At 49.3% G+C, this 16,134-nt stretch overlaps 1 protein-coding gene across 1 annotated transcript in view; it reads left to right on the top strand.

Moving 5' to 3' along the window:
• Positions 1-14,901, top strand: part of LOC102201741 (EMAP like 6) — a 75,316-nt gene extending 60,415 nt beyond the window's left edge. Inside the window, exons 20-39 of the mRNA XM_013913453.1 lie at positions 590-753; positions 1,252-1,340; positions 1,508-1,684; positions 1,996-2,230; positions 2,612-2,738; positions 7,180-7,258; positions 7,334-7,463; positions 8,781-8,879; positions 9,377-9,397; positions 10,204-10,377; positions 10,460-10,668; positions 10,757-10,914; positions 11,268-11,382; positions 11,471-11,659; positions 11,819-11,991; positions 12,061-12,223; positions 12,621-12,724; positions 12,825-12,978; positions 13,240-13,340; positions 13,914-14,901. Coding sequence (XP_013768907.1) covers positions 590-753; positions 1,252-1,340; positions 1,508-1,684; positions 1,996-2,230; positions 2,612-2,738; positions 7,180-7,258; positions 7,334-7,463; positions 8,781-8,879; positions 9,377-9,397; positions 10,204-10,377; positions 10,460-10,668; positions 10,757-10,914; positions 11,268-11,382; positions 11,471-11,659; positions 11,819-11,991; positions 12,061-12,223; positions 12,621-12,724; positions 12,825-12,978; positions 13,240-13,340; positions 13,914-13,938 — 2,686 coding nt within the window. The 3' untranslated portion in view covers positions 13,939-14,901. The remainder of the gene's footprint in view (positions 1-589; positions 754-1,251; positions 1,341-1,507; positions 1,685-1,995; positions 2,231-2,611; positions 2,739-7,179; positions 7,259-7,333; positions 7,464-8,780; positions 8,880-9,376; positions 9,398-10,203; positions 10,378-10,459; positions 10,669-10,756; positions 10,915-11,267; positions 11,383-11,470; positions 11,660-11,818; positions 11,992-12,060; positions 12,224-12,620; positions 12,725-12,824; positions 12,979-13,239; positions 13,341-13,913) is intronic.
• The last annotated feature ends 1,233 nt before the right edge of the window (positions 14,902-16,134 follow it).

Raw genomic sequence — 16,134 nt, 5'->3', positions numbered from 1 at the left:
CACACACACACACACACACACACACACACAGTCATTTACTGCAGATGTTTCATTCTGTGCACTTTGAAATCAGCTGTTAAGCTAACACGTGTCTGCCTGGACTGTGAGACACCCTGGAGAACGCACCAGGCCACGGTGCTAACCGCTGCACCACCGAGCCGCCGATGTGTTTCCTCCTCCTTTGCTGGTGACAGCGATGAGCTGAAACATCTGCAGCCGTTGGCTCTTATATCACATGCCGCCTGCTTTTTTTATCAATGGTTCCCTTTGACGAACACATCAGGAGAAGCTTTACAGAACCCCCCCAGATGAACACAGCTCTTTGTTGAGGTGTTGCCAGGTCAGGCAGGTAGATATGGAGAGTGAAAATAACCAGCCACAGTTTCCTGTCCTGACTTCTGTCTTACAAAAAGAGGAGGATCAGTCAGAACACCACCTTCCTGCACACGCGCTGCGAGGTTTTATAAAGATGGCTGTCGTGTTTGTAAATGTGTGAGCTTCGCTGTGCACATGAACTGTTGTAACTTAAAGGCAGAGCCATGAACGTGCTGATTTGCTGTGATCTGATCTTTTGTGGGTCATGTGACAGACTGTGTGTGTTCCGGGTGTTCGTGCTCTCAGACTCAGGTAAATACCTGGCGGTGGCGTCACACGACAGCTTCGTGGACATCTACAACGTGCTGAGCAGCAAGAGAGTCGGCATCTGTAAAGGAGCGTCCAGTTACATCACGCACATCGACTGGGACGCCCGAGGTAGCACACGGCTCTCTCTCTCTCTCCCATCCTGCACACACCTGACAACAGCAGTGCTTGTTAAATCACAATTTCACACTTTAGATGCTGCCCTCCGCCCAGCAGGGGGCGCTGTTTAACAGAGTAAAGGCCTCAGAGTAAACGCTGGGCCTCTGGAGACGAGCGTCCTCCGGTTTTTCCCGCTCGGTGAGCAGCCGGCGAGTGTTTGCGGACATGTTGGCGTCTTCTGTGCGAACTGTGCTGCTGTCTGCTACCGACCAAAACAACCACGCTCAGGTTATTGGTCCATGTTTCCATAGCAACCAGAGGTTATCAGGGGTCACCGACCCGTCCCTAATGTGACTGAGGACTAAGTTAAAGGGTAAATGCTAACATTTGAATGATGCACAGAGAGTCTGCGAGCAGACGGCGAGATCTGCGAGCGCGTTCAGCCGCTGCGTTATTCTTAGTCCAGCTCCGGCTGTCAGACGATGTTTCTCTGCTGTGTTTGTGCTGCAGGTAAACTGCTGCAGGTCAACACGGGAGCCAAAGAGCAGCTGTTCTTTGAAGCCCCGCGAGGAAAACGACAAACCATCAGAAACTGTGAGGTCAGTGTGCATGCTGAGCGAGAGGAGGAGGAGCTCGGGTTCATGATGTCACGCCTCCAACGTATTTCCAGCGGCGTGAACGAGTCCGTTTGTTTCGTACCGGAGACAGAAAAGCTTGACGTGTGGAAACGACCCGTGTGTGTCGTGTTGTGTGTGTGTTTGTGCAGCTGGAGCGGATCGAGTGGGCTGGCTGGACGTCGGTTCTGGGCTCCACCTGTGAGGGAATCTGGCCGACGCACAGCGACATCACCGACATCAACGCCACGTCGCTCACCAGAGACCACACGCTGCTCGCCACCGGAGACGACTTTGGCTTCCTCAAACTGTTCAGCTATCCCGTCAGAGTACGACACACAACCTCAACGACACACACACACACACACACACACACACTCTTCAGAGAAGACTGCATTCTTTCTAGTGGCCAGCAGGGGGCGACTCCTCTGGGTTCAACGCTGTCTGATTGTTCTGAAGTGCTCGCCTCGCGGTTTCTCAGCCACAGCCTCCCAGGTTTCAATGTGGCGATAGAAAAGTCAGTTTGGATAACTTGTGTGACTTCCTGTAACGTTAGGACCAATCAGAGTGCCCCTCTGACCTCAGGTGTTTGAGTGTGTGTACCTTTCCTCTTAAGGACCTGCTTCCTTTCCTCCTGCAGGGTCAGTACGCTCGCTTTAAGCGTTACGTGGGCCACAGCGCACAGGTCACAAACGTCCTCTGGGCTCAGGATGACTCCACGCTCCTGACGGTGGGCGGGGCTGACACCGCCCTGATGATCTGGGTGAGGGAGCGAGGAGGCGTGGTCAGCGTGGAGGGGGATGGGCCTTTGTTTCGCGACAGCCGACCGCTCGTAGACAGCGAGGAGTCGGATGACGACATCGAGGAGGACGGAGGTTTGAAAATATTGTTTCGATAAACACGAATCCAAAGTTTATAGTTTCGTCTTTAATCGTAGCCTCGGCAACATCATGAACAGAGAGCAGCGCTGGTGCTAAACTCAGCAGACGTCCCTGCTCACAGTTCAAAAAACGAGGTTCAGATCTGCACCAAACACGATGGCGTCGCCCTTTAGCCGTACTCCATCTCTCAGCTATCGTAGCTGTGACATCATAAAGCAGACACAGACAAACCTTCATGCATCCAAACACGAACAAAGTCTCTGCCTGAAAGCTTCAATGCAAAAATGTCTGGATCCAGGTGTCACATGACCTCTCAGTGAAGCACCAACATAAACCCAGAAGCCGTCCCTCAGATCTGTAACCGTGTGTTTAAAGGCTACGACAGCGACGTCGCCCGCGAGAAGACGGTGGATTACACCACGAAGATGTACGCCGTCAGCATCAGAGCGATGAGAGGAACCAAACCTCACCAACAGCTGAAGGAGCTCTCTGCTGAGGAGAGGTACGCACACATGCACACGCACACACGTGCACACACGCACACACACATGCACACGCACACACGTGCACACACACATGCACACGCACACACGTGCACACACATGCACACGCACATGCACATACACACACACACACACACACGTGCACACACACATGCACACGCACACACGTGCACACACACATGCACACGCACACACGTGCACACACGCACACACACACTTCTGTTTTTTACCATCATAATGAATCAGGATCTGTATTTTGGGACGGGTGCATTAAAAACATGTCGGAGTGTTGCTGGTAAAATATGACAAAGGCTCCCATATCTGAGCGCACACTAATGAAAAACATCACACTGCAAAAAATACTAGTGATACTTCCTAATACTGCAAACTAAATCATGTAGAATACTTTATGACATTTAAAAAAATCTGTAGCTTGTTTTGTCCAAATTTGTAACAATTATTTAATATATGAACAAAATAAATCTTTATGAAAATCAGAGACAGTTGAAGAGAAAATGCTCTAAAATAAAACAAGGAACAAAACTTCACCGAAACGCAAGATGACAGGTAATAGTCAAAGACACTAACACAGTAAGACGGGACAAAGAGGGAGAAACACAGGACGTGATAAACTCGTACAAATGAAATCTTAACATTCAAAGCTGACAGCAGCGAAAACATCCAACCAGAAAAATACAACAGGAGCTTCAAAGAAGTTCAAAATGGCTAAAGAACAGAAAATCGTAATCAAGAACTCTCCAGCCAGTCAGAGGTCACTCTGTGAGATTACATCTCTGTCCTGGGAGTGAGCTGGCAGAAGAAATCATGCAGTCGAAGCCCGAACAGCAAACCCATAATAAACACTGGGACCACACATTTTAACACAGCCTCTCAGCTTCAAGCTTCTCAGGTTTCTTAAACGTGCAGGATGTCTTCATGCTCTCTGTGATTTCCTTTAATGAGTTCTTGAGCTTTGTTTGACTTTCCAACATGTTCTATCCTCGCTGTCTGTTTCGGTGAAGGTGACGTTCCCTGTGTGCGCGCCCGTGTGCTGATGTGCTCGTGCATGCTCAGGCTTCTGCATGCTGAGTGGATCCTTCTGGCTGCGTTTGTAATATCGGTGTTCACAGTTCACTCAACAACAAAGGGCACCTTCAAGGAACAAATGTGTCTGCAGGGTCAGAAAGCTGCAGACCAAAGATCGATCTAAGCACCAACCAGGTTTCTTCTTCTGAAGACAAATGAGGTTTATTTGTTAAAATGTTACCATATTATAAATTATTGTGAAGAAGCTGAGCCTGGTGTCAAATGTAGATAACTGAGGGGCCTTTCATATGAACTTGTTTTGAGCAGCCACCTATCCCACACGGGGAGCTCTGGGCTTTAGGTTTTAAGTCATTGAGTGGGTGTAAAACTGATCTGGTTGCAGATTTTCACAGAGCTTAAATGTGTTTTTCAGCCCTGCAGATTTCTCCTGAACTCACAAAGTTATGACATCTCAAAAAAGCTGTAAAGATGGTTAAAAAGAGGACAAACCTGAGCCCACCCCCGTGGACCTGCAGGGTGCATGCATAAATATACTACAGTAATTGTAGAACATTAAATCAGCTGATTGCGAGGTGGTCATGTGGGAACTTTGACTGGGTTTATATGAAGTGAGGATTTTCCAGCCTGTAGAAATGGGGTTTTCCAGGCTGTGGAGTAGCAGCATCAAGTCTGTGCTCTGAGTTCATGCACAGAAGCTCCCGGTGTGCACGTCTTCTCTTCCAGCGCCTCAGTGACAGAATCTCTGACCAAATCTAGAACTTGCAGGTATTTGGAAGAAAATGGGCGGCTCCAAGTTTCAGAGTCCGGAGAATCTTTAACGATAAAGGGTGCCCGTGCTGACTGATAACTCTTGTTTTTGTCCCTCTGTGGTACCCTTAGTTCCTGAGTGTTGCTGCTGCTCTCTGGCCTCGTAGAAACTCTTAATATCTCTGCTGTGTTTTAACTTGCATTCCCCTGGAGGCAGGGCATTAACAAGTAAGTATGAGCCAACACTTACTGTGGATGGTCACACTTAAAACCTCAGCTGCAGCCACTTTGGATCATTTATTAAAGCCCAAAAGCAGAAATCTCTCATTTACAAATCCATTCAAACTCTTCCTCGATCAGACATAACATCACGACTCGTCGAGGCGTGGACTCAGCAGGTGAACAGGTCCTGTAGGTCCTGCTAGCTGTGGGGTGGAGCCTCCGTGGATCCGACTCGTTTGTCCGGCACATCTCACTGATGCTCGACTGGACTGCGATCTTTTAAAAATTAGAGTTAACACCTCAAACTTGTCGCTGTGCTGCACAGACCGTTCCTGTTTGTGGAGGAAGGAGGCCGCGACCTTCCTCCATCGCTCTGTGGTCCAGTTCTCATTGTTGGTGCTTTCAATGGCGGACGGGGGTCAGCCTGGTCAGCCTGACAGCTTTCTATCAGAACCAGCATGAAGCTTTAGCCCGTCTGTTGGATCGGACCACACAGACCAGGCTTCAGTCCTCACACGCATCGGCCTCCACGGCCCCGTCGCTGCTTCACCGCTGTTCCTTCTTTGGACCATAAAAACTGACCCCTGCAGACCCACACAGAGCTTCTGCTTCTAACATCAACTTTGAGGACAAAATGTTCACCCGCTCTGTGTCATTGGTGTTACCTGTCAGTGCTCATAATGTTATGTTGGATCGAGTTTTGGCCTAAATATGTTCGGAGCCTGACTGCAGGTAACGTGAGCCGACTGGACACACCTGTGTTTGTAAGACCACAGAGATCACAGAGTGTCAGGACAAAACCAGCCGCCATGTTCAGGGAGCGGTCTCTAGGCTTTTGGGACAACAATATTTCACCTGATGGAAGGACAGGATGTCACTTCCTGTTCCTGTGGGACTTCATCAGCAGAGAAAGATGTTCTATGGGGAGCTCGGCTGAGAATAGTCGGGTTTTCTTCAGAGTAACATCTATCAGATGTTTGGTATCGATGATACTGCAGCAGCCACCTGTGTCTCCCTTTGATAAACAGTAATCCAGGCTCTCTAAGTTCTCAGGTACAGTGCTGCACCTGCTGCTGTGAGGCCACAGGTGTACCTGTGCACGTTAGCCTGCTGACACGGTTAGCTGCACTAGCATGTTAGGCTGGCAGCCTGAGGATTAAACAGCAGCAGCAGCAGCATGGTAGCGTTTTGTTAGCATGTACTTTTAGCCACAGTGTCTCTGAGGAGGAAAGCCTGTGTGTGCATGTGTGTGTGCATGTGTGTGTTGAGTCTAAGTGTAGATAAGAGTGCGTGACTGTGTGTGTTTCTAAAGCTCTACCTTGGTTCTATCCCTCTATCCCCACCTGCCTGCCTGTACACGTCCTCTTCATCGTGTTCGCATCACACGCTGGCATTTCATGAAAACGTTTCAGTGCATTTTCGTCCTGTTTGGTCACTTTCATCTCTCCGTCATGCACCACTTCTCTTACGGCTTTGGCGCCTTGATGAACCGTTCGCAGCACTGAGCGATAACGTCTCGCTTCAGTTGCTAAAAACGAAAGTTTATTTGCCAACGAGGAGCCTGTGCAGACCCCGCGGACCCACGTCCAAACCAGTCGTGCTGGAGGACGATGCTGTGGTGGTGGACCTGCCCTCGTGGACTCTGATGGTTTGGTCAGAAACGTGCTCATGAGTAACCCGCTGGAGGTCGCACAGAGGAGCAGACACCTGTGCAGCTCAGCTCCTGTAACGTCTGCTGGTGTCTGCTCCTCCACATGTGCAGGGAGATACAGACGGTCCTGGAGGAGCTGACGGGGGTGCACCACCACCTGCTAATCTGTTTCCTTTTTGGGGTGGTCTCATTGTTGCCCCTCCAGTGCTCCTGTTGTCACTTTGAGTTGCACCTGTGCAGGTGAAACAGGTTCATAAGTGGATACTGAAGTTTAACTGTTGTTACCGTGACGATCGACGATGCAGTGGACCTGGTTCACTCACTGCAAAATCCTGCAATTACTGCAACAGTTACTAGAGTTATTACTCTGAATAGTAGCAGAACCTTCCTCCTGTAGGTTTCAGGTGCTTCGGCAGGTCGACGCTCTCGGTTTAGTGAAAGGTTGCATTAAACTCCGCCTCTTCCCTCTAGTCGCCAACAGACAACAAAGAGCACAGTGACGCTGTAACGTTAACAAATCTGAGTGATTTAACTCTGTCAGAAGCAGAACGGCTGCTCTAACCCAAATGGCTGCTGGTCTGAGTTCACAGAAAGAGGGCGGAGCACCAGCACACCGCCGGATCAGCTGTTTAACCCCCCGATGTGTAGTTCATGTGGTCTCCGTGTCTGTGCTCCACCCGTGTGTCTCTGATCTCGTCCTTTAACATGTAAATGAATGTTTTTCTGTCTTTGACTCATCGACCGATTCATTGACACGCTGATTGATCCTCCAGGCCGCCAGTGAGCCGAGCGGCGCCGCAGCCCGAGAAACTCCAGAAAAACAACGTGTCCAAGAAGAAGCGGCCGGTCGAGGTGAGTCTGTCCGTCCGTCCGTCGGCCCGTCTGTCCGTCTGTCCCTGCGTTCACCGTCCGCTTCTCCCTCTCCAGGACCTGATCTTGGACCACGTCTTTGGTTTTCGGGGCTTCGATTGTCGTAACAACCTGCACTACCTCAACGACGGCGCCGAGATCGTGTACCACACTGCCGCCACCGCCATCGTGCACAGCCTGAGCACCGGTAACACAAACAACACACCTGAGTGACGTGCCGTGGACGATGAGTCCTTACGTGAGGTTGTTTCAGCAGGACGGACGCGCGAACAGTCGGCAGGCGTTGGTGTCCGAAAGATGTTAAAGTCTCTGTAAATGCATCTCTGCATGTGCCCCTTCTACCTGCTGCACAGAAACATGATGCCAGTGATGTAACATTTAATATTCAAAAGCTTTTATGTTTGTGAAAACGGTTTTACCAGGTAAATTATTGTTGTTGTTAAACAGTTTCTGCTGAGCAGACTCAGCTTCATGCACACCTGTGGAAACGTGTTCAGGTTGTATCTACCTGCTCGCACACAGGAAGCAAAGATGTTGCGCTCCACCGGATCTCATCCACAAAAACACGCCTCTTACCTCACAGAGCCGTTCGGCTGTGATTGGTCGGTTCGTGTTTTATGCTGCAGCCACACTGAGTTGGATGGAAGCTGCAGCACAGAGTGATCGTGGCCGAGTTCGGTGGACTTGTGATGTCTTTGCTTCGCAGATGGAGACCGGCGGTCTTCAAACTTTGGTGCATGAAGACGGTGATGAAACGGCGATAACGTGTCTGCTGTCAGCTTGAGGCTAAGTGGGCTCAAGTTGGCAATTTCATGCAGTCTGTTTGTGACAATCCGGCGATCAGCTGTGAGGAAACAGCCACAATTACACATTTGTTGCTGCACAGAGATGCACATTCAGAGTGCGGCCAAAACCTCACAGATCACGTGTCCATAAATCAGGACACGGATGCTGCAGGACGGCAGTTTAACTGCAGAATGACAGACGTGACAGACCAGGACCCGGCTCGGGTGAGCTGTGCAATCACCTTTGGATGGAAAGTGGTCGGCGTGCTGCACGCTTCAATGACCACTTACGCTCCTTTGATAACAGACAAAACTCAGCGCAGTCGTCACAGGTACACAAAGTCACAGATTTGTGCCTGGGTGTTGCCATCCTGTGTGTTTTGCTTTGGATCCAAAAAAGCACCTTAAAATCAGCAAACTCTGATTGCTGTCAGTGTCGCCCGTCGCTGTCGTGTAGCAGCAGATTGCTGATCTCCGGCAGCGTGGGCGGAGCTTTGCACAAGAAAAGCACAGCTTCTGACGACATCACCAGAAAGAGCACCATCCATTAGAACGAAACCGTGTCGTTAGCTCACCTGCATGTGTGCGTTTGCAGCCCCACAAACACCACGAGTGTGTCCGTGACTCGTGCTGAATGAAGCGACGACTGAGCTTCAGCCAGAACTGGAGTTTATTTGGTGCCTTGCAGGTAAAACGTGTCTGTTTACGTGTCTTTGCAGGAACGCAGAGCTTCTACCTGGAGCACACGGACGACATCCTGTGTCTGACCGTCAACCAGCACCCCAAATTCAAGAACATCATCGCCACCGGGCAGATCGGTACGCTTCGGTGTTTGTGTGTGTGGCGTGTCGCTGTCGGAGCATGGCCGTGTTTTCCTCCACTAACTGTACTAAAGAGAAGTCCCGCTTTCTCTCCCTGCTTCCTGTTTAACCCGCCTGCTTTGCTTTATTTCTACTGACACAGTGGAAACTGACCGACTCACCGACAGGGAGCAAACGCTTATTGCAGCTGTGAGGCGCCACGTCGCGACAGTTTCTCCTCGAGGTCTGCGTTTAAAATACAGGAAGTGGGGTTAATTCAGCCAATCAGGAAACACAAGCAGAGCTTCACGTCCCAGAGTTTGTTGTTTTGGTATCGAACCGTAGAGCAGCCGAAGCGATCCGCAGTCAGGAACATCGAAGCTCCGCGCAGACGCAGGATGAATGAAACGTTTTTTCTGCCTGGCTGTGACTCACTGCAGGTTTTCATGTTGTTGTCTTTGTGTGTGTGTTTTTGGCCGGCCTCATTTGTCACCATCGCTCTCACAACACCTCAGGTGACGGCGGTGAACTCCCAGGTAAACTACAAACGACCCGCACGCCTCCCATCACAGCAAACTGAAACCCAGACTCAACCAGACGTGTCGGTTTGGTTTTCACTGCTACGTCTCATAAAAACATGCAAAGAAACAATTTAAACAAAATATTTTTGCATTTTTAATCGTTTTTTTCAACAAAATGTTAACATTTATAAAAAAGTAATATTTTTCTGATAAATGTTCAGAAATTTCATTAAATATTTAAAATATATTCATGTTATACAAAAGTTCTGTTTTTTTAATCAAAAACTTTAAAAGCTCTTCAAAATTCTACTTTTCCAGCAGTGCATCAGCATTAACACATTTTTCATATTGTCTCATATTCTTAATCATCGTTTTTTGCACACATTTAAATAAACATTTGTTCCTGGGTAACTTTGTATCAACAAACACAGGATAGTTTCACCACATTAAATGATTGAAGTGACTCATTTCTGACGGGCTGATGTTAGTTTGTTGGATTTTCCTCGATGATCGATCAATATGATGTTTCTGCTGCATGTTTGACGCTCGTCTCAAACTGAACTCATTCGATTTGTAGTAGTTAAAGTACTCGAGTACCAAACGCAAACTCTTGTGCCGTCGTGCTTTCCTGACCCGAACGCTCAGATTAAATAAATGGGGCGCGAGCGCTTTAGCGTGGCGGTGAAAAAGCGCCTGGTTTTCAGGGTGTCTGTCGGCTGCACCGACCCCTCTGTGTCGCTGTCGTAGTTTATCCCTCTGTGGTCGTGCTGACGCTGCCTGTGGCTGTAACGGCGATAAACACTCGCTCCGTCTCCGCGCAGGAACGACCCCCTCGATCCACGTGTGGGACGCCATGGGCAAGCAGACGCTGTCCATCCTCCGCTGTCCACACAGCAAAGGCGTCGGCTACGTGAACTTCAGCGCCACGGGAAAGCTGCTGCTGTCCGTCGGAGTGGACCCTGAACACACCATCACGGTGTGGCGCTGGCAGGAAGGTCAGAGACTTTCAGCGTGGTTTGATTCGCGTCCCTCTGTGGTGGCAGTAACCATGGTAACCAAGGCGTGTCTCCTCTGCAGGATCTCGAGCGTGCGGGAAAGCCGGACACCCGGACCGGATCTTCGTGGTGGAGTTTCGGCCCGACTCGGACGCTCAGTTCGTGTCGGTGGGAATCAAACACGTGAAGTTCTGGACGCTGGCCGGCGGCGCGCTGATGTACAAGAAGGGCGTGGTGGGGACGCTGGAGGACGGCAGGATGCAGACGATGCTGTCTGTCGCCTTCGGTGCGGTGAGTTCGCCGCTTCGCCCCGGGGCCCCTCAGGAGCGTCGTTCAGTCGAAGCACGTAAGCTGACCGTGTCTGTGTTCACGTTTGCAGAATAACTTGACGTTCACAGGGGCCATTAACGGGGACGTGTACGTGTGGCGAGATCACTACCTGCTGCGGGTGGTGGCGAAGGCTCACACCGGGCCGGTCTTCACCATGTACACCACCCTGAGAGACGGACTCATCGTCACCGGTGGAAAGGAGAGGCCGTGAGTCACACGCCGACCACTTCACCTGCAGAGCATCGAGAACCATCTTCATAATACAGATTTTATTAAAAGGATGTTTATATATGATGTCATGAAAACGGGACCAACCATGAGTTTGGAAGTTTTCTACTTCCTGAAAGCCGCCAATTCTCTGTGGACGGACGTCGCCACAGAAACAGAGATCAGCTGATCTCTGTGTGATGGCCTCATTCGTGGTCCTCTGTTTAAGCTGTTTCAGTCTGCAAGCTCCTTTGCAACCCAACCTCCTCTTTCGTGCTGTTTCTAGTTTTTCAGTTTTTGTTTTCTCCTTCGTGGAAAAAATGGAAAATAAAAACTGTGTGTTTGTGCGTCAGGACGAAGGAGGGTGGAGCAGTGAAGCTCTGGGATCAGGAGATGAAACGATGCCGAGCCTTCCAGCTGGAGACCGGGCAGCAGGTGGAGTGCGTGCGGTCGGTGTGCAGAGGCAAGGTGAGACCTTGACATCCTTTCCCCGCTCCTCCTCCTCCGCCATCACCCGTCCGTCTTCCTCATCGCCTCGGCCTCTCGTCTTCCTCAGGGTAAGATCCTGGTGGGGACGAAAGACGGCGAAATCATCGAGGTCGGGGAGAAGAACGCGGCGTCCAACCTGCTGCTGGACAGTCACGCTCGGGGGGGAATCTGGGGTCTGGGCGCTCATCCAGCCAAAGATCTCTGCATCACGGCGAGCGACGACGCCACCATCCGCCTGTGGGACCTCGCCGACAAGGTGCATTCATACATATGTCAGTGATTGGAGTCCAGGCTCTTTAGGACGTAGGTGGTGGATGCTGGGGTGGAGGAGGGCTAGAAACAGCAGGCGCTGCTGCAGGTTTGCGTGATGTGGTGCAGCGAGGGCTGGTTAAAGAAATCTTCTCTCTCTGGTTAGAAACTGCTGAACAAAGTGTGCGTCGGCCACGCGGCTCGCTGCGTCAGCTACAGCGCAGACGGAGAGATGCTGGCGGTGGGGATGAAGAACGGCGAGTTCCTCCTCCTCCTCTCCAATTCGCTGAAGATGTGGGCGAAGAAGCGAGACCGCAGCGCCACCGTCCAGGACATCCGGTAAGAGAGCGAGCGCGGGAGCGAAGAATGAAAGCGCTGGATGTTTGTTTGACTGAACTCTGTGCGCAGCTTCAGTCCGGACCGGCGGCTGTTGGCGGTCGGCTCCGTGGAGAACACGGTGGACGTGTACGACGTGAGTGCAGGGCCGACGCTGAACCGGCTGGTTTACTGCAGCGACATCCCCGCCTTCGTCCTGCAGCTCGACTTCTCTGCTGACAGCTGCTACGTACAGGTACACCCACAGCTGGAGGTCTCTTCCTGTTAGACGGGGGCTCTTCCTTGCCGATCTCCGACTGTATTCCCATGTGATGTCTTTGTTGTTGTGTGTGTAAGTCGGGGGGTCCTATTCCTCTGTGGGGCAACCTGCATATGGCCAATAAAGCTTTCATTCATTCATTCACAGTCACCAGGTGCTGTGATACAACTGCTCTACATGTATATGTACACAAAAAACACACACACCCTACAAAACCCCCGGGCCATCCTCGGTCCAGCTACAGATCACACACACACACACACACAGACACACACACATAGAGACACACACACACACAGACAGACTCACACAGACACAGACACACACACACACACTCGTTCTGCTGACGCGTGCATCACAATCTCACCTGCAGGTGTCCACGGGAGCTTATAAGCGGCAGGTGTTCGAGGTTCCTTCTGGAAAGCTGGTGAGCGACCCGATCGCCATCGACAGAATCACCTGGGCAACGTGGACCAGGTAACGCACAAACACGGCTCATGGTCGCCCGCTCGACCCCCGAGCTAACCCGACAACGAGCCGCGGCGCTGACTCGCCCTTTCTGTCGTCTCTTCTTCAGCATCCTGGGAGACGAAGTTTTGGGGATTTGGCCTCGAAACGCCGACAAAGCTGACGTGAGCTGCGCGTGTGTGTCTCACGGCGGCCTGAACATCGTCACCGGCGACGACTTTGGATTGGTCAAACTGTTCGACTTCCCCTGCACAGAGAAGTTTGTGAGTTTGTGGCCACGTCTCATTTATTCAGTATTAGTTGTTCGGAGGTAGGAAAGGAAATAAATGAAGGAGTCGAGGAGTCGAGGGCTTCATGAGCACTAACGGAAAGAAACAAAGTCACAAGTTTGAAGTTAAACTTTTGACCTTTTGATCTCTGAGGATATCAAACTTCTGTGTTTGTAGGCTCAGGTTCAGTTTATTCTTTGTATCCAGGACTAAGTTGATTAAACGGACGCACGTTTGCTTCGTTTCCGTCTGCAGGCCAAACACAAGCGCTACCTCGGCCACTCGCCTCATGTGACCAACATCCGCTTCTCCCACGACGACAAATACGTGATCAGCACAGGAGGAGACGACTGCAGGTAACCCGATCACCGATCAGTAACACAACCATGCACTCAGGAGAGATTAAACTAATAAAACTGTTTTTATTCTCTCTGACTACAAAGACAAGATGCTGCGACGGGCGCATGAACCTTGGTTTTCACACGTGTGTCTTTATTGATGGTTTCAAACGCCTTCTAAACAGATTCTTACAGCAGTTACAGTCTCACCTGTTTTCCACCTGTTTTTGCTGTGAGCCTGTAAATGTAATTCAAAGTGCTCGCTGTTAAAATATCTTCTAAGATTAGGAAAGTTATGACTTGTATCCAACACTTCTGTTCGTGTTTAAGAGATTTCAGGTAAAGTTTAAATAGGGGCGGGCTTTACGTTTGCGTAATACCGATCTGCACCACAAGGTGGTGCAACAAGCCCATCGATGTTTTTTCAACCAGTTTAAACTTCGTGTTTAAAGCTGAGGAAACTGGGACTAAAAGGAAGTTAAAGCGCAGCGGTCGCAGGGGCAACGCTGCCCCCTGGTGGACAAAGTCTTTGTTACAGTTTGCAGAAGTTGACAACACAAAGTTCCTTGAATGCCTGTTTGTGTGTTTCAGTGTGTTTGTGTGGAAATGTCTGTAAACACTCGGATCCACAGCGCCTTAAACAGACCACAAGTGGATCCAGAGGGAGTTGAACCCACAACCGGCCCGAGCCTCCAACGCCACGTGGGCCAGACTGCGACTAACCCTCCACGACGGACGGATGCATGGACATGAACACAAAGCCTCGGGAGAACCCGTGGACTCTATCAGCTGATGTTTACATGTTTGTCGTTTTCTTTTTTGGTCACATGGTGAAAAAAAACATTAAAATTTGTGCAAACAGGTTCATAAAGTGAGGGAGCGCACAGCTGTAAACCTATCAAACGACAGACCCCTCCCTCACTTTGGTCAACCACACGCTCAGATTTGCACGTCAGTGCGCCCCCTGCAGGGCTCAGCGGGAACCTTCCTGATGGATCACATGACTCAGAGGATCCATCAGCTGGTATCTGACCAAAACCCACAGGATGACCTTGTTGGACGGTTTCTGCCACCTGCTGTTACCCATAAGGCCTTGCGTTGGGTCGTCGCAGTGGTTTGAACATTTAAGACATTCCAGTCAGCTCAAAGCTGCTGCTTCCACAAAACTGAGCAGAAATCAGAGTTTAAGGCAGCTCTAACTGAGCCGCGCTGAAGGTAATTAAAACGGCTTCAAACGAACGTACGGAGGCCCACAAGTGTCACACAAGAACTATTTCTCTAACATCTTCAGACGCAAACGGTAACCTGAAGATACTCGGTTACATTCAGGGGTTATTTTGGCAATAAGTCATTTACGATAAAATTCACACGCATCTGTCAAAGTTTCAAAGAAAACAGAAACTATAAAAAGAGACGTTAAAGTTAAATTAGGAGGAATAAACGCAAAGACACAAACGGCACAGCAAACGAAATTAAAATGTCATTAAATTAAAGAAAAAGAAAAGACTAAACTAAAAGATTTATTACATCGCTCTGTTTTCTTTTCTTTGAGGTGGATTCATTTTTATCTTCAAGTAAAACACAAAAGTATTTGTTTATATAAAAACGAAACACCGACATGAAGCAAAATAAAACCTACGAGAAACAAAATGAAATCACCACGGGGGGGTCAAAGGTCATCCTGGTACGTTGCTCTGGTTTCTGTTTGGTTTTGATGCAATCAGCATCTTATTACGTGTTGTTGAAATGAGCCGATTCGAGCGGGCGTTCTGGTCAAACTAAGATTTCTTTATGCAGAAAACAGAAACGTTAAACTGCTTTATAATAAAAAATAATCGAATGCAGTTTCATATTTACAGAAACTTTGTGAAGTTTGTCTGAAAAACAAAAAGTCTCACGGTCACGTTTCATGTCAGCGCCTTCACTGCATCTGTGGTTGGACATCGTCACACTTAAGTGCCTTTCCGGATCTTTCTACCTGTGTTTGTTTCTTTTGGACGAGGTTCATATGCTCGATTTATTTGTTTTTAATCCATAATTGAACTCGTGTTTTCTTTTTTGTACTCTGTCTGGTGCTACACTGAGAATGTTCATCCAAAAATGGACGTTTAAAAAAAGAAGCTTTTTGCTTTGCTGCTGCTTTTTGTTTGAAAGACGTGAAACATCCAAAGCTTCGTGATCGTACCAACATGCAGGAAAAGATATTTGGAGACGTGTTCATGTTTCTCGGAGCGTGGACGAGTCTGTGTGTCGGATTATTAACGTGTAACTGTCGTGAAACGTGTCAAAGAGTCTGTGTGTGTAACCATGAACGAAAAAAAACCTGTGAGAAACCAACCGACTGCTGACTCGTTTATCCACACACACACACACACACACACACAGTATTGACCCTCAAAGCTGAATATGGATGGCTATGTAGCTCCTTAGCAGCTTATAAAGTTTTGCATATAAAGATATATTACGTAGTTTTCGCTCTGTCAAATTGTATCTCGCCCCTGCAGCGGTCTATCCTTCAAGCTCTCGCAGGTGTTGATGGCCCGGATCTTGTTCTTACCGTTCAGCTGACTCCTCAGGACTTGCCCCTCTGCAGGTACTTGGTGGTTGCAGCTTTTCTAGCGGCCTCTTCATGGTTCCCATTCGCCTGTGGGATCCCCAGGTACTTGTAGCCAGTGTTGCCAACTTAGCGACCTTGTCGCTATATTTAGCGAGTTTTCAGACTATGGGCTCAAAATGTGGTCATAAATATTTTGTACTTGCAGATTTGTATGTGTAAAAAAAATTTGTGTGTGTAAAAAAGATTTGTGTGTGG

This window comes from Pundamilia nyererei, unplaced genomic scaffold (assembly GCF_000239375.1).
Source record: "Pundamilia nyererei isolate P.nyererei 1_Seehausen unplaced genomic scaffold, PunNye1.0 scaffold00133, whole genome shotgun sequence".
Lineage (NCBI taxonomy): Eukaryota > Metazoa > Chordata > Actinopteri > Cichliformes > Cichlidae > Pundamilia > Pundamilia nyererei.
The sequence above is the reverse complement of the archived record's forward strand: the minus strand, read 5'-3'. Positions and strand labels throughout refer to the sequence as shown.